Here is a 17,124-nt window from a genome sequence, read left to right on the forward strand (position 1 = left end):
TTAGGGAAGTTAAAACAAAGTAGAAAAGAAGTTGTGCTGTTGCCCAGCAACAGGAGGCCTCCAAAGAAGAGAAACAGAAAAGCAGTTTGTGTTCAGTTGAAAGCAAATGCCAGGAGAAGCTGGACACAGGAGAGGGAACTGCAGGAAGCAGGTTCCAAAGAGTAAAGAAGTCCCAAATCCAGGGAGTGGTACAGGAAAAAGTCCCAATACGATGGTTAAGTCAAAGGACAAGGACAGGAATCTGGAACAGAGCCTGTTCGGTGAAGTTAAAGTAAGAAGCAGGGGAAAGGGCTCCGAATTAAGAGAGAAAGCTGCTGGAAGCAGTATCAAGCAAAATGGGCTTGCGAGAAGCCAGATAATCCGAGAAAACAGCCAAAGGTGGATGGCTCCTTAGTATGGGCCTGTGAAGCAACGGTGTCCTGCTTGGTACTGCCGAATACCTGAGTGTGTGTGGTCGGTGAAGCCTGAATGTATGTAGAGATCCGGGGAGGAGAACATCGCAAGGAGAATTCAAACCCTTGGAGGCGGATCCTTGTTGAAGACGTCCAAGTTAAAGTATCGTTTGGGAGTAGATTCCAAGGTGAGTAATTCGAACGTTGAGATTAGAAACCCTCAGGAGAAAGACGGAGTTCAGTGAGACCGGTCGGCTCATGGTGTGACAAGCGTCTGGGGGGAAGTTGATGAGAAATCCATAGCATCTGCCTTGGTTGGCATCTGTCACCACATTTCAGAATGTGGGCTGTCCGACCACAGGTCGCCTATTAGTTTACATCAGTGGTGAGCAACGCGGCCCTTTAGGGTTCTGAGTGCAGCCCAAGGGACATTTTGATGACTGTTGCCCACACACAGGGTTGCCAGATTCCACTGGTTTCCATCCACGTAGCTTCTTTCCTACTGGTATTATGAAGTAATACACACGTAAAGCAAGGACATGTGAAGTGAGGTGTGTGCTGATTGCACACAACAATGACTGTGAGAGCTGTGCGCTCCCTCTGCATCCAATCAAAGCGCTTCATGCGAGCTGACTTTTTCTTGCTATGAGAGACATCAAATGCAAGAAGCACAACAGACTAATGGACGGGAACTTCAGTGCCAAATTGCGAAATGTTTGCGCATCCTAATCTAAGAAAGCTTGTAGCAGACTGATCCAACCAGAAGTCACACTGAGTATGATGTAAGTAAAGTTAGCACAAATATTTCTCTTGTTTTTGACATTTTAAGTTAACGATAATTCTATTCATATGTAAATGATTAAGTATTTTCTATAATTCATTGTGAAATATTTAGCGTGTATTAAATGCATTTAATCTTATTCATGTGGTCATAGTTAGTGCACATGCCCAATTTCAATCTTGTGGCTCACTGAGATGAAGGAGGCAGCTCATGCAGCCCACTCACTAGCTTAGGTTGCCCATCACTGGTTTACATGGACTGCACTTCTTGTGAATATTAGAGCATAAGATAGATTTTGTAACTTTTGTTATCCTTATGAATCTGTATATAGTTGTGGGTGAAGGAGTAGTATAATATTGTTCATCTGCTCTTGTTTAATAAATGTTTTATTCCTTTGTTAAAAGTTCATCAGTGGACTCTGACTTTGTTCAATAGCTGTTCTTCACGTTTCTAAACAAAAAATAAAAGTTAGGATCTGTCAAGCCAGGCTCCACCCTGGGATCTGACTTGTCCAGTAGTAACATCAGCTGGGATCATAACACTTTCCTAAACTGAGAGCTTGTATAGGCGGGCGTATATTTAATATATTTAGATTGATTCTAGAGCACAGAGTATTTGAAGAATTTTTACACGAAAAGCAATGTGGACTCAAGTGCCCGGTTGTGGCAATAAATTCAAAAGGAAGTCGGGCGAAGACTAAGTGAGGAAGATATTAAAGGATGTGAGAGGGAAGGTGTGTATATTTTTTGTTCTGGAATTTACCTGTTGAACTGAAAGGTTATTTCCTAGTTCAAACTGAATTTGTGGGTTTACATAGCACTTTCACAACTTTAGGCCATCCCAAAGTATTTCATAGCCAATGAAGTACTTTTGTGAAGTACAATGAGAGTCATTATGCAGGAAACATGGCAGCCAATTTGCATTCAACAAGGTTCCACAACAACATAGAGATGTATGCCCAGATAGTCTGTTTTAATGTTAAATATTGGCCAGCATTGCCCAACTCCTCTTCCAAAAATGCATTGGGGAGTTTATGTCCAACTGTGCAAACAAGGTCCATCTGTTTACAAAGGATGGTACTGCTGACAGTGCAGCACTCCCCAACACTGTAGCAAGGCGTCAGCCAATATTTTGCTATCAATGCAGGAGTCACTGTCTTTTAAGGGAAAAGCAGAAACATTTAAGCATTTAAACATTTAACATGGGGTAGGGCCATAGGGAAGAGTCGGATTATATTTGGTGTTACAATGGTGTTATAAGAGACCCTGAGATAAGCTTTTGGCTACATATTCATGCAATTACTAAGACCACTTATTCTCATCTCTGTAACATTTCTGACTCCACTCTCACCACTGGTCATCAGCAGCTGAAATCCTCACCCACACCGTTGTTACACCTAAACTTGACTATTCCTACACGTTCATAGCTGGCTTCCCACATTTACCCTCCATAAACTTGAGATCATACAAAACTCTGCTGTCCATGTCTTAACTTACACCAAGGCTTATTCACTTGTCATTCTTATGCTCGCTGACCTACAATATTCCCGGTTGAGCAACACCAATTTTTAAATTCTCATCCATGTTTTCAAGTCTCGCCATGGCCACGATCCTCCCTATCTCTGTAATCTCCTCCAGTCCCACAACCCTCCAAGGTATCTACATTCTTTTAATTCTGGCTCTTGAGCATCCCCGTTATTAATTGCTCCCATTAGTGGCCATGCTTTCAGTTACCTAGGCCCTAAGCTCTGGGATTCCTCCTACACACCTCTCCACCTCTTTCCCATTTTCCTCCTTCCTCGACCAAGTACTTGGTCATCGGCCCTCATATCACCTTATTTGGTTCAGTTTCATTTTTATTTGAAAACACTCCGACAAAGCATCTTGCAACATTTTACTATGTTAAAGACACTATAAAAATACTTGGGCAGGATTTTCAGCTCGGTGTGCAGAGGTGCGTGCCCAAGCAAGAGTCAGCAGCACACCCACCAATTAAGAGGGCTATTAAGCCCATTAATCAATTAATTAATTTGAATTTTCCACTGACCATCCAACCTTATGTTTGGTGGATGGGTGAATAAGCCAGGCAGCCTTTGCATTTTTTGTGAAACCTCATCCACAAGTGGGATGAGGTTTCCAACAGTGAATAAAAAAGTAGAAAATTTTTAAACTCATTTTTAATAGGTCCCTGTTCATGTGACAGGGTCACATGTGGGGACATGTTTCCCTCATTTTTCAAATCTTTATTTTAAATCCTTCAGCTCCCTGAGGCAGCTCCGTGCCTTCAGGGAGCTTTCAATGAGCACACCCCTAAGCATGCGCAAACATCAGCGCTTGAGCTCCTCCCGACCCCACCCCAGCAGCACCGAGGCTCTCAGTGCGCGTTTCACGCTGGCTGGCCAATTAACTACCAATTGATCGCAGTCGAGGCGGCAGACCATTTCATGGCCGCTCCCGGCCCGCCCACCCCGCCCGCCTGACGAGGGGAAAATCCTCCCCCTTGTTATTGTGGCTTTGGATTGCTTGGGCAAAGTGTCATCAGCAATGGTACTCACATAGCACCTTTAACATAGTAAAACATCGTAAGATGTCTCACAAGAACAGTATCAGATAAAATGTGACATCAAGCATATAAAAGAGATACTGGAACAGGTTTGGGGAAAGGTTTTTCTTTAAGGAGGGAAGGCCAGAGCTTAGAGCCTAAGCAACTGAAGGCACGGCTGGCAAGCACAGGTAAAGGAAATCAGGCATGCACAAGAGGCCAGAATTGGATGAGTGCACAGATCTCAGAGGATTGATGGGCTCGAAAAGGTTACTGAAATCATCACAGACAAATGGACTGAATTGCCTCCTCCATTGTTGTAAATGCACATTATGGGGGACAGTGAATTACTTCCTTATGTGCTGTAATTTCCAAGAATCAACTTGGACTATGTCCAATAGTGGAGGGCAGCTGATAGTATCTTCTCTAATTAACTCTGGAGGGAATTAATTATTGGATATATCCTTGGTTCAGCCTTGCTAGCATGCTATAATGTTTTCATCTCTCTTCTGACAGCCTGCTTATTTTATAACACTACAAGATTTTCCTGGATTTATCATTTTCATCTGCAGCTACTCAATTTCTCTTCCCACGACAGGAATTTTCAGACACTATTTCCATCCTGGCGAGTTCGGCAAATGGGGATCAAAACTGGGACATGGCTTTATAGATTTCCGTTGCTCAGTTCAATCTTAAAGTAGGGGAAGTCAACGGAACATTACAAGGCAAGATCCCAGGTTTGATCCCACCATATCTATTAAATCAACTGGCATCAACCAGGGTGATAGCAAGAGTACCTTCATTTGCCTATGCCCCTGTCCTACAGTGAAGAAAATCAACAAAGATTTGTTGTGACATACACGTTCAGGGACAGAATCAGACTTGCGTCTGATCCCAAGGTTAAACTGTTGAGGGAAATTGTAGCACCCCAAATGCTGATCATTCTCTCTGCAGTAATTGAAGTTGATCTCTTCTGGACTATATACTTTAGCCTTACATTAGGTGGCGTTTTAACTCAATAAGTCAATTCAGAATGGAATAAAATAAAGTGGTGAGGTTTGGGTGCTTAATATTCAGGAATACAAAAAGTGTTCAGAAAAGATAGGGAAAGAACAAAAGTGAGGTGGGGTGACAGTATTGATTTGGAAAGACATGGTAGTTTTTGAAAGAGAGGATGTCCTTGAAGGGACAAAGACAGGTTCATTTTGTTAGAGTTGAGAAGCAAAAAAGGGATGATCATGTTTCTGGGGGTAGTCTACAGACCTCCAAATAGTGAGTGAGAGACGAAAAATGCAAGGAGGTCACAGAAATCTTCAAGAACTACAGCATGGTGATTTTGGGGGACTTCAATTACCCAAATTATCAATTAGGATAATGTTAGAGTAAAGGGTAAGGAGGAGAAGAAATTTCTGAAATGTGTTCAAGAGAACTTTTGTCCAGTATGTTCTTGGTCCAACTAGGAAGAGGCATTACTGGATCTGGTGCTGGGAAATGAGGTGGGTCAAATGGACAAAGTGTCTGTAGGGAACACTTTGAAGTGATCTTCAAATCATAAGGTTTAGATTAGCAATGGAGAAGAGCATGGAACAATCTAAAGTAGAATTTATAAATTGGAAGTGGACTAACTTCAATGGGATGAAAAGGGATCTACGCAGGTAAAACAGAGCCATAGACTGACAGGAGAAACAGTAACAGAACAATGGATTATCTTGAAGGAGGGGGTGCTTCAGGTATGAGCAAGGTACATTTCAACAATGAAAGGCAGAGGAACCAAAGCCAGGACCAAGACAGGGATAGAGAATGTAATGAAGCAAAAAAAAAAGGCGCATGATGCATGTCAGGTGAATTCTTCATGCGAGAATCAGGCCAAATTCATTAAGCTGAGAGGTGATGAGGAAAATAAGACTGGCAAAGGGAAAACATGAAACTATAATGGCAGTCAACATAAAAGGAAACTCAAAAATCTACTACCAGCATGCAAATAATAAGTAGGTAGGAATAGGCAGGATGGGGCCTTCTCAGGACAAAGAAGGGGGTCTGTGCTTAGAGGCACAGTGCAAGGCTAGAACACTTAATGAGTACTCTGTATGAGTGTTTACTAAGGAAGAGGATGCTATAAAATATTGGTAGAAGCAAAGATAGTAGCAGTAATGGATTGAATGAAAGTAATAGGAAGGATGTCCTGGGAGGCAAGCTACACTTGGAGTGGATAAGTCACCTGATCGGATGGCTTGCATCCCAGGTTGCAAAAGGAAGTGGGAGTGGAGATGGTAGAAGAGTTTGCCATAATTTTCCAACCTTCCCTAGATACAGGGGATGTGCCAGAGGATTGAAGAATGGCAAATGTGACATACAACTACAGGTCAATCAGTTCAACTTCAGTGGTGAGTAAGGTTTTAGAAAACAATAATCAGGGAAAAATATCAACAGGCACTTGGAGAGTTGTTTTTTTTAATTTGTTCATGGGATGTGGAAGTCGCTGCCTAGGCCAGCATTTATTGCCCATCCTTAATTGTCCTGTTCAGGGGGCATTTACACGTCAACTTCATTGCTGTGGATCTGGGGCCACATGTAGGCCAGACCAGGTAAGTACAGCAGATTTCCTTTCCTAAAGGACATTAGTGAACCAGATGGGTTTTTACAACAATCAGCAATGGTTTCGTGGTCAGCAGATTTTAAATTCCAGATTTTTATTGAATTCAAATTGCTCCATCTGTCATGGTCCTCAGAGCATTTCCCTGGTTCTCTGGGATACTTGGCCAGTGGCAATGCCACTATGCCACCTCCTCCCCTGTTAATTAAGGAGAGCCAGCATGGATTTGTAAAAGGCAGATCATGCTTGACCAATCTAATTGAATATTTTGATGAAGTAACAGAGAAGGTTGATGAAGGAAATGCAATGGATGTTGTCTAAATGGATTTCAAGAAAGTGTTTGGCAAAGTTTTTTTATTCAGTTTTTTAAAATTAATTTATAGGATATGGGCATTACTGGCTTGGCCAGCAATTATTGCACATTCCTAATTGCTGTGCACCCACCGACCTGTCAATGGCCAATCAAGGCCATTGACAGAGTTATTTAACTAATTAATGGACCTGCCCATCCAACCTTAAGGTTGGTGGGCAGGCCAGGAGCCCCGGCTGGAATTAGAAAAAGCATGAAACCTCGTCCACGGGCGGATTGAGGTTTCATGTAGGTTTTTTAAAATTTTATTAAAGTTTTTTTAAAAATTATGGACATGTCCTAACTCATGTGACAGTGTCACGTGAGGGGACATGTCATGAATTTTTTTTTTCTCTATTTTTAATATTTGTGACAGAACAGCCGATCTCTCTGAGGCAGCACTTAGCCTCAGGGAGATCAGAGCGCTCTTTCGTGCGCATGCACAAAAGAGCACACTCTTGGGTTTAGGGATCCCCTCCCTGCCCACACAGGGAGCGCATAGCGCTTCTGTGCGGACGTCATGCTGGGCGGGCCTTAATTGGCCCGCCCACGTAAAATGGCACCATGCCCCCAATTGAGGGCGCCGATCGGAGTCAATTCAACTTCGCTCCCGACGGGGGGAAAATCCTGCCCTATGTGTCTGCTGCCCTTGTCCTTCTAGGTGATAGCGTTCATGGGTTTGGTAGGTGCTCAGGTGCCTTGGTGAGTTCCTGCAGTGCATCTTGTAGATGGTACACACTGCTGCCACTGTGCATTGGTGGTAGAGGGAGTGAATGTTTTTGGATGGGGTGGCAATCAAATGGGCTGCTTTGTCCTGGATGGTGTCAAACTTCTCGAGTGCTGTTGGAGCTGCAGTAGGACAAAGTACAACATAAAAGGCTGGTTGACAAAATTGAGGTTCATGGATTAGTAGGGTCAGTATCAACTTGGATAAAAAATATTGGCTTAAGGAGAGAAAACAGCAATTCACAGTAAAGGCTGTTTTTCAGACGGAAGGATGGTGGTGTTCCCCAAGGGTCACTGTTTCATTTGATATATATAAATGAGTTGGGTTTTGGAATATTGGAGTAAAATTTCAAAATCTGCCAATATGCCAAATTTAAAAAGGTGGCAAACTGTGAGGATGATACAAATTGACTGCAGCTGTAGATGGATAGGCTAGCAGAATGGGCAAACAAGTGGCAAATGGAATTTAATACAGAGAAATGAGAGGTGATACTGTTTAGCAGAAGGGATAGGGAGAGGCAATATAAAATAAACAGCACAGTTCTAAAGAGTGTGCATGGAGTGTCTATGGATTTCATGTGCATAGATCCTTGAAGGTGGCAGGACATATTGAGAGTAGTTAATAAAACATATGGGATCTCGGGCTTCATAAATAAAGGTATTGAGTACAAAAGCAGGGAAGTTATGCTGAATAGTGTATTGTGCCCAGTTCTGATCATCACAATTTAGGAAGGTCCTTGAGAGGGTGCAGAGGAGATTTACCAGAATGGTTCCAGGGATGAGGTATTTTAACTGCAAGATTAGGTTTGAGAAGCTGGGGTTTTTCTGCTTGGAGCAAAAGAGGTTGACAGGAAATCTGATAGAGGTATTAGAAATTATGACTGGTTTAGATAAGGAAGACAAAAAAGCTGTTCTCATTAGCTGATGGTACAAGGATGAGGGGACACAGATTTAAGTTTCTGGCCAAGAGATATGGGGGAATGTGCAGAAGAGCCTTCTTATGTAGCAAGTGGTAAGGACTTGGAACTCGCAGCCTATGAGGAGAGTGGAAGTGGAGATGATTAATGACTTTAAAAGAAAATTGGGTCCAGGGTCTCACTGGGGCCAAGATAGTATGTCCCAACGATGGCCTGGTGGGGGGAAGGGTGCAATTTGAGAGGCCTAGGGGGGGGGGGGTGGTGATGGTCCCTCTGATGGCCCCAGGGATCCTGAATAGAAGGTTCCCCCATCCCCCCTCCCCACCTCACCTGTCTGACATCAGCCCATACAGCTAAAGGCTTAAGGGTCTCAATAGGCCCAAGGGCAGGTGAGCTGCTCAACAACTCCCCCATGTCCTGTTTAACTGCAGTGGTGGCAGGAAGGTGGTGGGCACTGTAGCCACTGGATTTTACATACCACCTGGCTTTCAAACCCACTGGAAGGGGAGCGTATAACCACTAGTAACCTGAGTCTCAAGAGAGCTTGGGATTACTATCCTATGTTGGTGCTCATTTAGGAGAGTACCTTCTGCTGTGACTAATGTCTCCAACAGATGCTAGCACCTGTATCTCCAAGACTTCAAACCAAAGGAGGAACATCCAATTTGCCCAGCAACAATTCATAACAAATAATTTAATTTCTCACTTCCTCCATATTACATAACTTACTTCTAACAAAAAACTTTTCGAAAGGGCTGTACCTTTGTGTGTGAAGCTCCTTCAATATGGCTAATACACTTGTGCAATTAAACATACACATATTAGTTTTTTTCCATTCCTGATAATGTAACTAGTGTACCAGGTATGTGCCTGATTAACTAAATTTTTTAAAAATGCAATGCAATGACTTGGTAAGACAAGTTTTCTACACCAACCTGAGAGTTTACTTTGGTTGGGGATGGCCTCAGGAACTATAAAATAATAAAAACAAACTGCACCATAAGTAAAATGTAGATAATGGACTGAATTTTCATGTTGGGCATGCAAAATACTGGTCAGGCCCTTTCCTGACTTCCAAAACGCATACCTGACTCATGACTGACTTTGCTCACGATTTTTATTTTTTCATACAGGGTGTGAAGGCAGGCTGGTTAGAAGGTCTGCCTTGGTCCTTGGAGACAATGGTCCAGCTCCCAACATTGTTTAAATGACCCCACAATCTTACCCCTCAACCCCATACCCATGCTCCATGCAACCCCATTCCCTCTCCATGATCTCCAGATCACCAATGTCATCCCATGCCCCCTCTATGCCCCCTATGTATCCACCATAGCCACTCACCCAATATCCATAATGTATAGTCCTCTGGAGCCATGCAATAGCAATGGGAATATTTTAAAATACAGTTGTAAACAAAATGAAACCTATGACAATCTTTAAAAAAAACCCTAAGGCCAGGATTTTCCCCTCGGTGATTTGGGGGCGGGGCCCGGTCACCGAGGGGAAAATGACGCAGGATGATGTCGGGAGGAATCCCCGACGTCATCCCAGTCCATTTATATTTTCAGGAAGGTGGGCAGACAGCGAAATCAGCTGTCCGCCCGCCGACCTGTCAATGGCCAATTGAAGCCATTGACAGGCTATTTAAAGTAATTAAAGACCTGCTCGTCCAACCTTAAGGCTGGTGGGCAGGCCAGGAGCCCCAGCGGGCTCCAGATTATTGATGAAACTTCATCCACTGGCGGGATGAAGTTTCATGTCCTTATTTTTAAAAATTAATAAAGTTTATGTGATCTTTATTAACATGTCCCATCTCGTGTGACATTGTCACATGAGGGGGACATGTTAAATTTTTTTAATTTTTGTATTTTTAAAGTTTTTCGGACTGTCACTGGTCTCCCTGAGACCGCACTTTGACAGTTGCGGAATCCCTCCATCCCTCCACCCCCCACCCCCCACCCCCCGCACAGGAAGCAGATAGTGCTTCCCGTCGGGGATGCCGCTGGGCGGGCCTTAATTGGCCCGCCCACTCAAAATGGCAGTGGGCCCCATTTCAGTGGCGGGGGTCGGCTGCCCGCCCACTGCCAAGCCGGTGGGGCCCGCCTGCCATCCAAGGGCAAGATTCTGCCCTAAGTCAAAAATCTGTAATTGATACTGTTTAAAAAAAAGTACTCCTGTTGAGAAAAGTTTAATCCGTTAAGTGTAACCAAACGACCATGTACTCAGGAACCACATCAAAGGCAGATTATGTTATTACAACCTCTTAAAACTGTCAATCATTGCCATGAGCATCTGTGTCAATAGACTACCTGCTGAGCTCAGGCCATTCCCAGGTTTTCAACTTAGCCCAGTATTCACAATAGTTACAGCTATCAAAACAAATCATTACAGCTCCAGACAATAAAACTGAAAGGCCAGATAGTGTTTCATTTATATTTCAAAGCAGATTGCCTGTCAATAAATGGAGTGGAGCGGTTGGTTATTTTTTTTTTAAAAACATTCCAACAGTAGGGCTATTTTTTTCAAAATAAAAGATAACCGGACATTACAATACAGCACCCAATGGTAACATTTGATGGTGTCAGAACATTTTAACTTACCTGCATGAATGTTCCAGACTCCTTACCAATGTTTCCCCAGTGATCATGAACTCTCCAAGGAGGCACTATTTTTGTGCTTCCAAAACCTGCACAAGCGCATGCAAATAGTGTGTAAGAGGAAATACAATTTTCCTGTAGTCCTCGCAATGGGGACCCTGACCTCAGAAGAGGTGTGTGTGCCTTTTGCACCTAACCCACGAAAAGGCCACACGAAAATGGAATGGGTTGGGGAGTAACAAGAAAATTGCTTTTCCTGCAAAGAAAAACTACGTTCTGCATTTTGCGAGTTGATTCTCGTTTCCAAGAGGAGACGGAAATCCAGCCCAGTACATCTACAACATATGACACAGCATTTCTCTGACTATATATGAAGAAATTACAAACTAACAAGAGGGAAAAAAAGACAAAAAAATACAATCTAAACTTGCCCAGAGTAGCAAGAGTTAAACAAAGAGAAACAAAGTGAGTAACCAAGGCACTCCCTGTTGTCAATGCGCCAACCCAAAGTAAACAAGCAAAACCAAGTTTAAACAGAGGCACATACAGGAATATTTAATGAATTTACATTCCAGAATTGAGGTTCTCTACGATTTTATTTGACTATGGTGCATTAAAAGTCAGCAAGCTTTCTGAAAACCAAATCATCGAATTCTCTGCGTGAATGAATATAGAGATGTAACAGAGGAAGTAAATTTGAATTTCATGTCAAGTATTCTCTTGTTATAATGAAATGAGTTCAGAGCAAGCTCTGAGACACCAGGCAATCTATGAGTTTTCTTTAAACTATCTTACTATGCTACTTTGAACCATTTAAACTATTGCTACTGATATGACTACTATCTTGATAATATTCAATATTAATTAGACTAAAATATTTGACTTTTGATATTATGCTACTAATGTAACAGAAAAACAGAAACCAAATAGACAATCTGCAGGATATACTAATTTTTTTGCATCTGGTTCATTATACTTGATCGGCCAATGACTGAATAAACATTTTTTGTTAAAGCTCAACATATTTTTGGTTGCACTATATCTTAAAACAGCGAGGATAACAATCCCATGTTACCTGATAATTATATTAGGCAGTGGGCACTTTGGGACAACTCTATCTGAAATTAACCAAATGTACTTCTTAATGCAAAAGTAATACCATTCATCTCAGAAATTAAATACATCTTGTAATTCACCTGCATTGTGTACAAATGCCAATCTCTCAACACTAGACATCTTAACATGGATATGGTGAACAGGTCTATTCTTAATTAATATCCCAAAGGATTTTTCCATAAGTGGAAATTTTAAACTTCAGCTCTTTGCAGAACTGCTTGTTTACAGATGTAGAGCAGCACTGTGGGAGTAGCTTTTGGCTTGGGAAGCTATGTACCACAAGGGAGCTAGTGGATTAAAGCAAAATACAGACTCTCAACAACTGTGTTTAAGCTACTGTTTGCGACTTAATAGCCTGCTTTACTAATGGACTGCTAGTGTTGTAATGTACTTTCTACTTTAATTTATTTGTTCTCAGGATGCAAGTGTCACAAGCAAGGCTGGAATTTATTACTCCCTAGTTGCCCTCAAGAAGGAGGCAGTGAGCCACTTTCTTGAAACAGTGTAGTCTACAAGGTGAAGGCACTCCCACAGTGCTGTTTAGAGAGTTCCAAGAATTTGACCAAGTGACAATGTAGAAACATGGGGATGATGTTTCCACTTACTGGAAAACCAAAGCTGGGGCCATAAGTACAAGATAGTCACAAACATAAGGAATTTTGGAGAAACATCTTTACTCAGAGTGATCAGAAAATGGTTGAGCAGAATAGTATAAATGCACTTAACAGGAAGCTAGATAAGTGTAAGTCGGATGCATGAGGGAGAAAGGAATAGAAATAGAAGGACGTTGACAGAATAGGAGGCAGCTCATGTGAAGCATAAACACTGTAGAGAACTTTTGGGCCTGTTTCTGTGCTGTAAATACTTTGTATGCAATATTATACAAGTATAAGCAATCATTTCTGTAACCAATCTGATGCCTAAACCCACAGCACCCTTTCAAACTCAACTGACAGTACAGCGAAAAGAAACAAAATATTCTGATCTTCTGTGGTTGCAATGGATGCTTATTCTGATGTAGAATTATCATGGTAGCTATCAACTAAACAAAATAGAGGAGGTTATTCTTAATTGACATGGATTATTTAAGGGAAATCATTGTTTATTCATAATAGAATATGGGGAGCAAGAAAGTGAGTAGGATTAGCTGAGTCAATTCATGAGGGGAAAAGCATCGAGTCAAACCTGATGAGCTGAATAACCAACTTCTATGCTGTAAGTTTAGTGATTCTAGGCCAATATTACTTGATAGTGCAATAGTTGGGGTCTTTTCTCTGTACAAGAGCATTATTTTAGGAAGCTATTTGGAAGAGTATCACATCTTAAATAAACACTAAAAGGAAAGTGTTTCAGCTTAGACGCATGCATTCATTCACAAATATCCATAATTCTTTTGAGAAACCTCAAGGTCTCAGGTCCTAGCTGTGCATTCATTAAACCCATTTTCTGCTACTTGCATCTTCATATTGATTCTAAAGCAAGATTCTCTAACTTTAAAACTAAAACAAACTGCACCATTTTACAGTCTAAAATTTGTAACATGGCGCAGCAGGACAGTGTTGAATCCTGCAGAAACATCTCAAAGGATTCTGCACTTACTTCAGTCCAGGGACGTCCAGAAGATTTGTTAGTCCTGTCCAGTTAATTTCAAGTAACTGTTGATTAAAAACAGAAAGAATTATTCTCAATTTATAACTTTCAACCGGAAGCAAAAGATTGCAAAATTGATTGAAAATGTAGGATTGAAGTTACACCATAGAATGCTAGTAACTGATTGCTTACCATAATAAGCAAGGAATACTTTCTTTTGTTATTTTAATGCAGGTATTTAACCTGTTTATTTGAAAAGCTGAGTGATTAATGTACCCTCAGGAATATAAAACATTCATTTTTCTGAAGTTTTCCATATATGTCAAACCTGAGCTATTTCTAATCATCATCTGAACCCAAAGATGGATTAAAACATGTTATTTTATAAGGTTTATGCTGTATAATCACAGAATACACCAGTCTGGCTTTGCCATTTTAAATGTTTTAATTATCATTATGCATGCTTTCACAAGATTACTAACTATGATGTAACCACTGAAAGTTTATCAAGTGAAACAGTTAATTACTGGAAAACAAAAGAGATGGTTCTTACTAAACACAAGCTGCAATTTAAACAAGACTGAGAGGCTATTAAAGTAATTTTTCCAAAAATACTTCAAGGGTTAAATTTACAATTCAGTTTCAAATGCTTTTATCATAGAGATTGCAAATCTTCAATAAATTTAACTGTTACAAGTTTTACCTGAGGGATTTATATTAATGTGCTATGAAGACCAGTGTTTAGGTGTGGTGCTATGGTAAAATAATTACAATCTGGATTAAGTTTGTCCTCCATCCAGGTCTTTACTTCACTGCTGGCCTAATTTTTGATACAGTAAGTTACTAATGTTACACATCATTTAGCATCTATGAAAAAGTTTTAAGGCAAACCATCTCATTACACAATGGAAAAAATTTTGTTTTACTCAAGTGTTTCATAGACTCAGATGTTTACAGCACAGAAGGAGGCCATTCAGCCCATCATCTCCACGCCAGTCAACATAGATATGACTACACTAATCTCATTTTCCAGTACTTGGCCCATAGCCCTGGAGGTTATGGCAATGCAAGTAAATATCTAAATACTTCTTAAATGTTACGAGAGTTTCTGACTCAACCACCCCTTCAGGCAGTGAGTTCCAGACTCCCACCACCCTCTGGGTGAAAAAGTTTCTCCTCAACTCCCTTCTTAGCCTTCTACCTCTTACCTTAAATCCATGCCCCCTATCTATGACCCTCATTATCTTATGCACCTCTATCAGGTCCCCTCTCAACTTTTGCTGCTCCTAGGAAAACAACCCCAACCTAGCCAATCTTTCCTCATAGCTCAGGTTCTCCTTGTTGCTTCAGTTAAATTGTTTATTAACTCCTAAGTTTGGATATTTGCATTTATTAATTTCAAGGTTACTTCTTACTCTTTTTTTCCTTTGGTCTTGCTTCACCTGGTTACCACAAAAGCTAACATTCTCTAGCATCCTTCACAAACTTGTAAAGCAGTTCAAATTAGCAAATGAGAGGATAAATGCTAACATTTCCGAAATTTTCATTTAAACATAAATGCTATTAGTGCACAAAGTATTAGTATAATCAGATTGTTCAAAAAAAGTGTAGAATATCCAATTCAATGGATGGAGATGAAAATGATTTGTTGTGGAAGAGATGATTTTGAAACTGAAAGCGCCAAATCTAATCGATCTGATAATACTAATACTTTGTGCACTAATAGCATTCCATGATTTGATGATAAAACCCACACAAAACTTGCCATTGCACCGCCATCCAACGGTCATGTATTGACAGTTATCATGAAGCCGGTGAAGGGGAAAGTTTACTCTTCTACAATAATGGGAAGATGTGGAAGTAGTGCTAATCAATAAAATTTATGTACCATCTGTTACAATGACTACAATGATGCCATTGCCAAAGTGATTCAGAATGAATTCGATGAACTCTTTACGTTGGATGCAGAAAGTTCGTCAGTTTTTAAAATGTTTCAATTGTGATTAAAGGTATCCTTGTAGAATTAATTTATTTAATAAAACATGTTACATTGATTTAATTTGAATTACCGGTGCTTTGTTTGTTTTCGTAGTTCAAAATGGCGACCACCTACACTAACAGCAGTTCACATTTTATACTTGGCCTCTAAGCCAACCCCTGTTTTTGGGAGGATTTTTCAAGGCTCCAAAAGCTGACTTACAGTATTCCTTGTGCAACAATTTAACCTGCTGTCAGCCACAGCTTTTCCTCAGAAGAAAATTTAAATAGTGTCAGCATTAGCCAAGCTCCTTTCCTTGACATCTACAATTTACTCGTTTGCAAGGCGACAATGGTGATTGGAAAGTACTGACAGGATTTCGCTGCTCGGCCACAGGTCCCAATGTCAGGACTGGAAATTGGAGTCGCTTCTGGTGGCTGGCTGAGAGGCAGCATGAGGTCATGCCGTGGCACCATACTTAAAGGGCTGCCAGCACTGAATGCAATGGGGACAGCCTGGAAAGCCAAAAAGCCGATGGTGGCTCTGACTGCTGAGGTGAATTACAGACAGTGGACTATGGGAAGCCAGGTCGAAGCAGAGTACCAGGCTGATGACTTGTCCCTGGAGTCGACAACAACAGGAAAATGCTGCAGCGTTAGGAAACATCTGGCGGAATTTCTAGAGGCTATGGATACCCATGCACTGATGTTGAAATACTGCCATATCTCTGGAATGAGTGCGCATGGCTCCCTCCATTGAGAAGTTGGCAACCTCGTGGAGAGCCAAATCCAGCAAATCATTCGATGCATGCCAATGCCTTGTTCATGAGCTCTGTGCAACAATGGCTGGGCAGGAGGGGGTGCGGCAACAAGGTACCTGGAATGTCCGCTAGATCCTTGCACTTCTCAGGTACAGGGAGATACAAGTGTGCCTTTCAAGGCAGAAGGAGGAGCCTTGAAAGCCTTCTACATCTGGGGGCTCCTCTCAGGGGTACCTCTGTGGATAGTGGCTCCTCAGCCCCTCTGCCAGTGACTCCAGCACCTTGAATACCCATAATGACAGATGGTCCTGTAGCTGTGCAGGAGCCCCACTGGATGAAGGTGGTGGAAGCGGGGTCACTGAATATTTTTAAGGCAGAGGGAGGTAGATTCTTGTTAGGCAAGGGAATCAAAGATTATCGGGGTTAACTGGCAATGTGGAAATCAAATCACAAGAAGATCTGCCATGATCTTATTGAATGGCGGAGAAGGCTCAAGGGGCCGAATGATCTACTCCTGTTCCTATTTCTCATTCTCTTCTGTTCTGTTCTTCTGAAATTTTGTTTTAAGAGTTTCAGTGAACTAGGTTCTAGCTTTTGATTACTCATTGGAGGTTGATCACAGGCGTTAGCAGAAGACTACCTATGAACCTAGGCTGCAGAGGATTAGTTTTGGAGATTGTTAACACCTCAGTCTCACATAGCAAAAAAGTGCAATTTCTATAGCTGCCACACAAATAGACCCAATAGTGTTATCGTGGATTACACATTCTGACCACATCTTGCA

General features: G+C 41.5%; 1 protein-coding gene across 4 annotated transcripts in view; it reads right to left on the reverse strand.

The window, feature by feature from the left end:
- Window positions 1–17,124, reverse strand: part of LOC144676966 (extended synaptotagmin-2-like) — a 237,409-nt gene that overhangs the window by 73,722 nt on the left and 146,563 nt on the right. For all 4 annotated transcript variants that reach the window (XM_078537256.1, XM_078537243.1, XM_078537236.1 and 1 more), the window contains exon 7: window positions 13,612–13,667. In XM_078537256.1, coding sequence (XP_078393382.1) covers window positions 13,612–13,667 — 56 coding nt within the window. The remainder of the gene's footprint in view (window positions 1–13,611; window positions 13,668–17,124) is intronic.

Source organism: Cetorhinus maximus, chromosome 3 (genome assembly GCF_964194155.1).
Source record: "Cetorhinus maximus chromosome 3, sCetMax3.hap1.1, whole genome shotgun sequence".
NCBI classification, from domain to species: domain Eukaryota; kingdom Metazoa; phylum Chordata; class Chondrichthyes; order Lamniformes; family Cetorhinidae; genus Cetorhinus; species Cetorhinus maximus.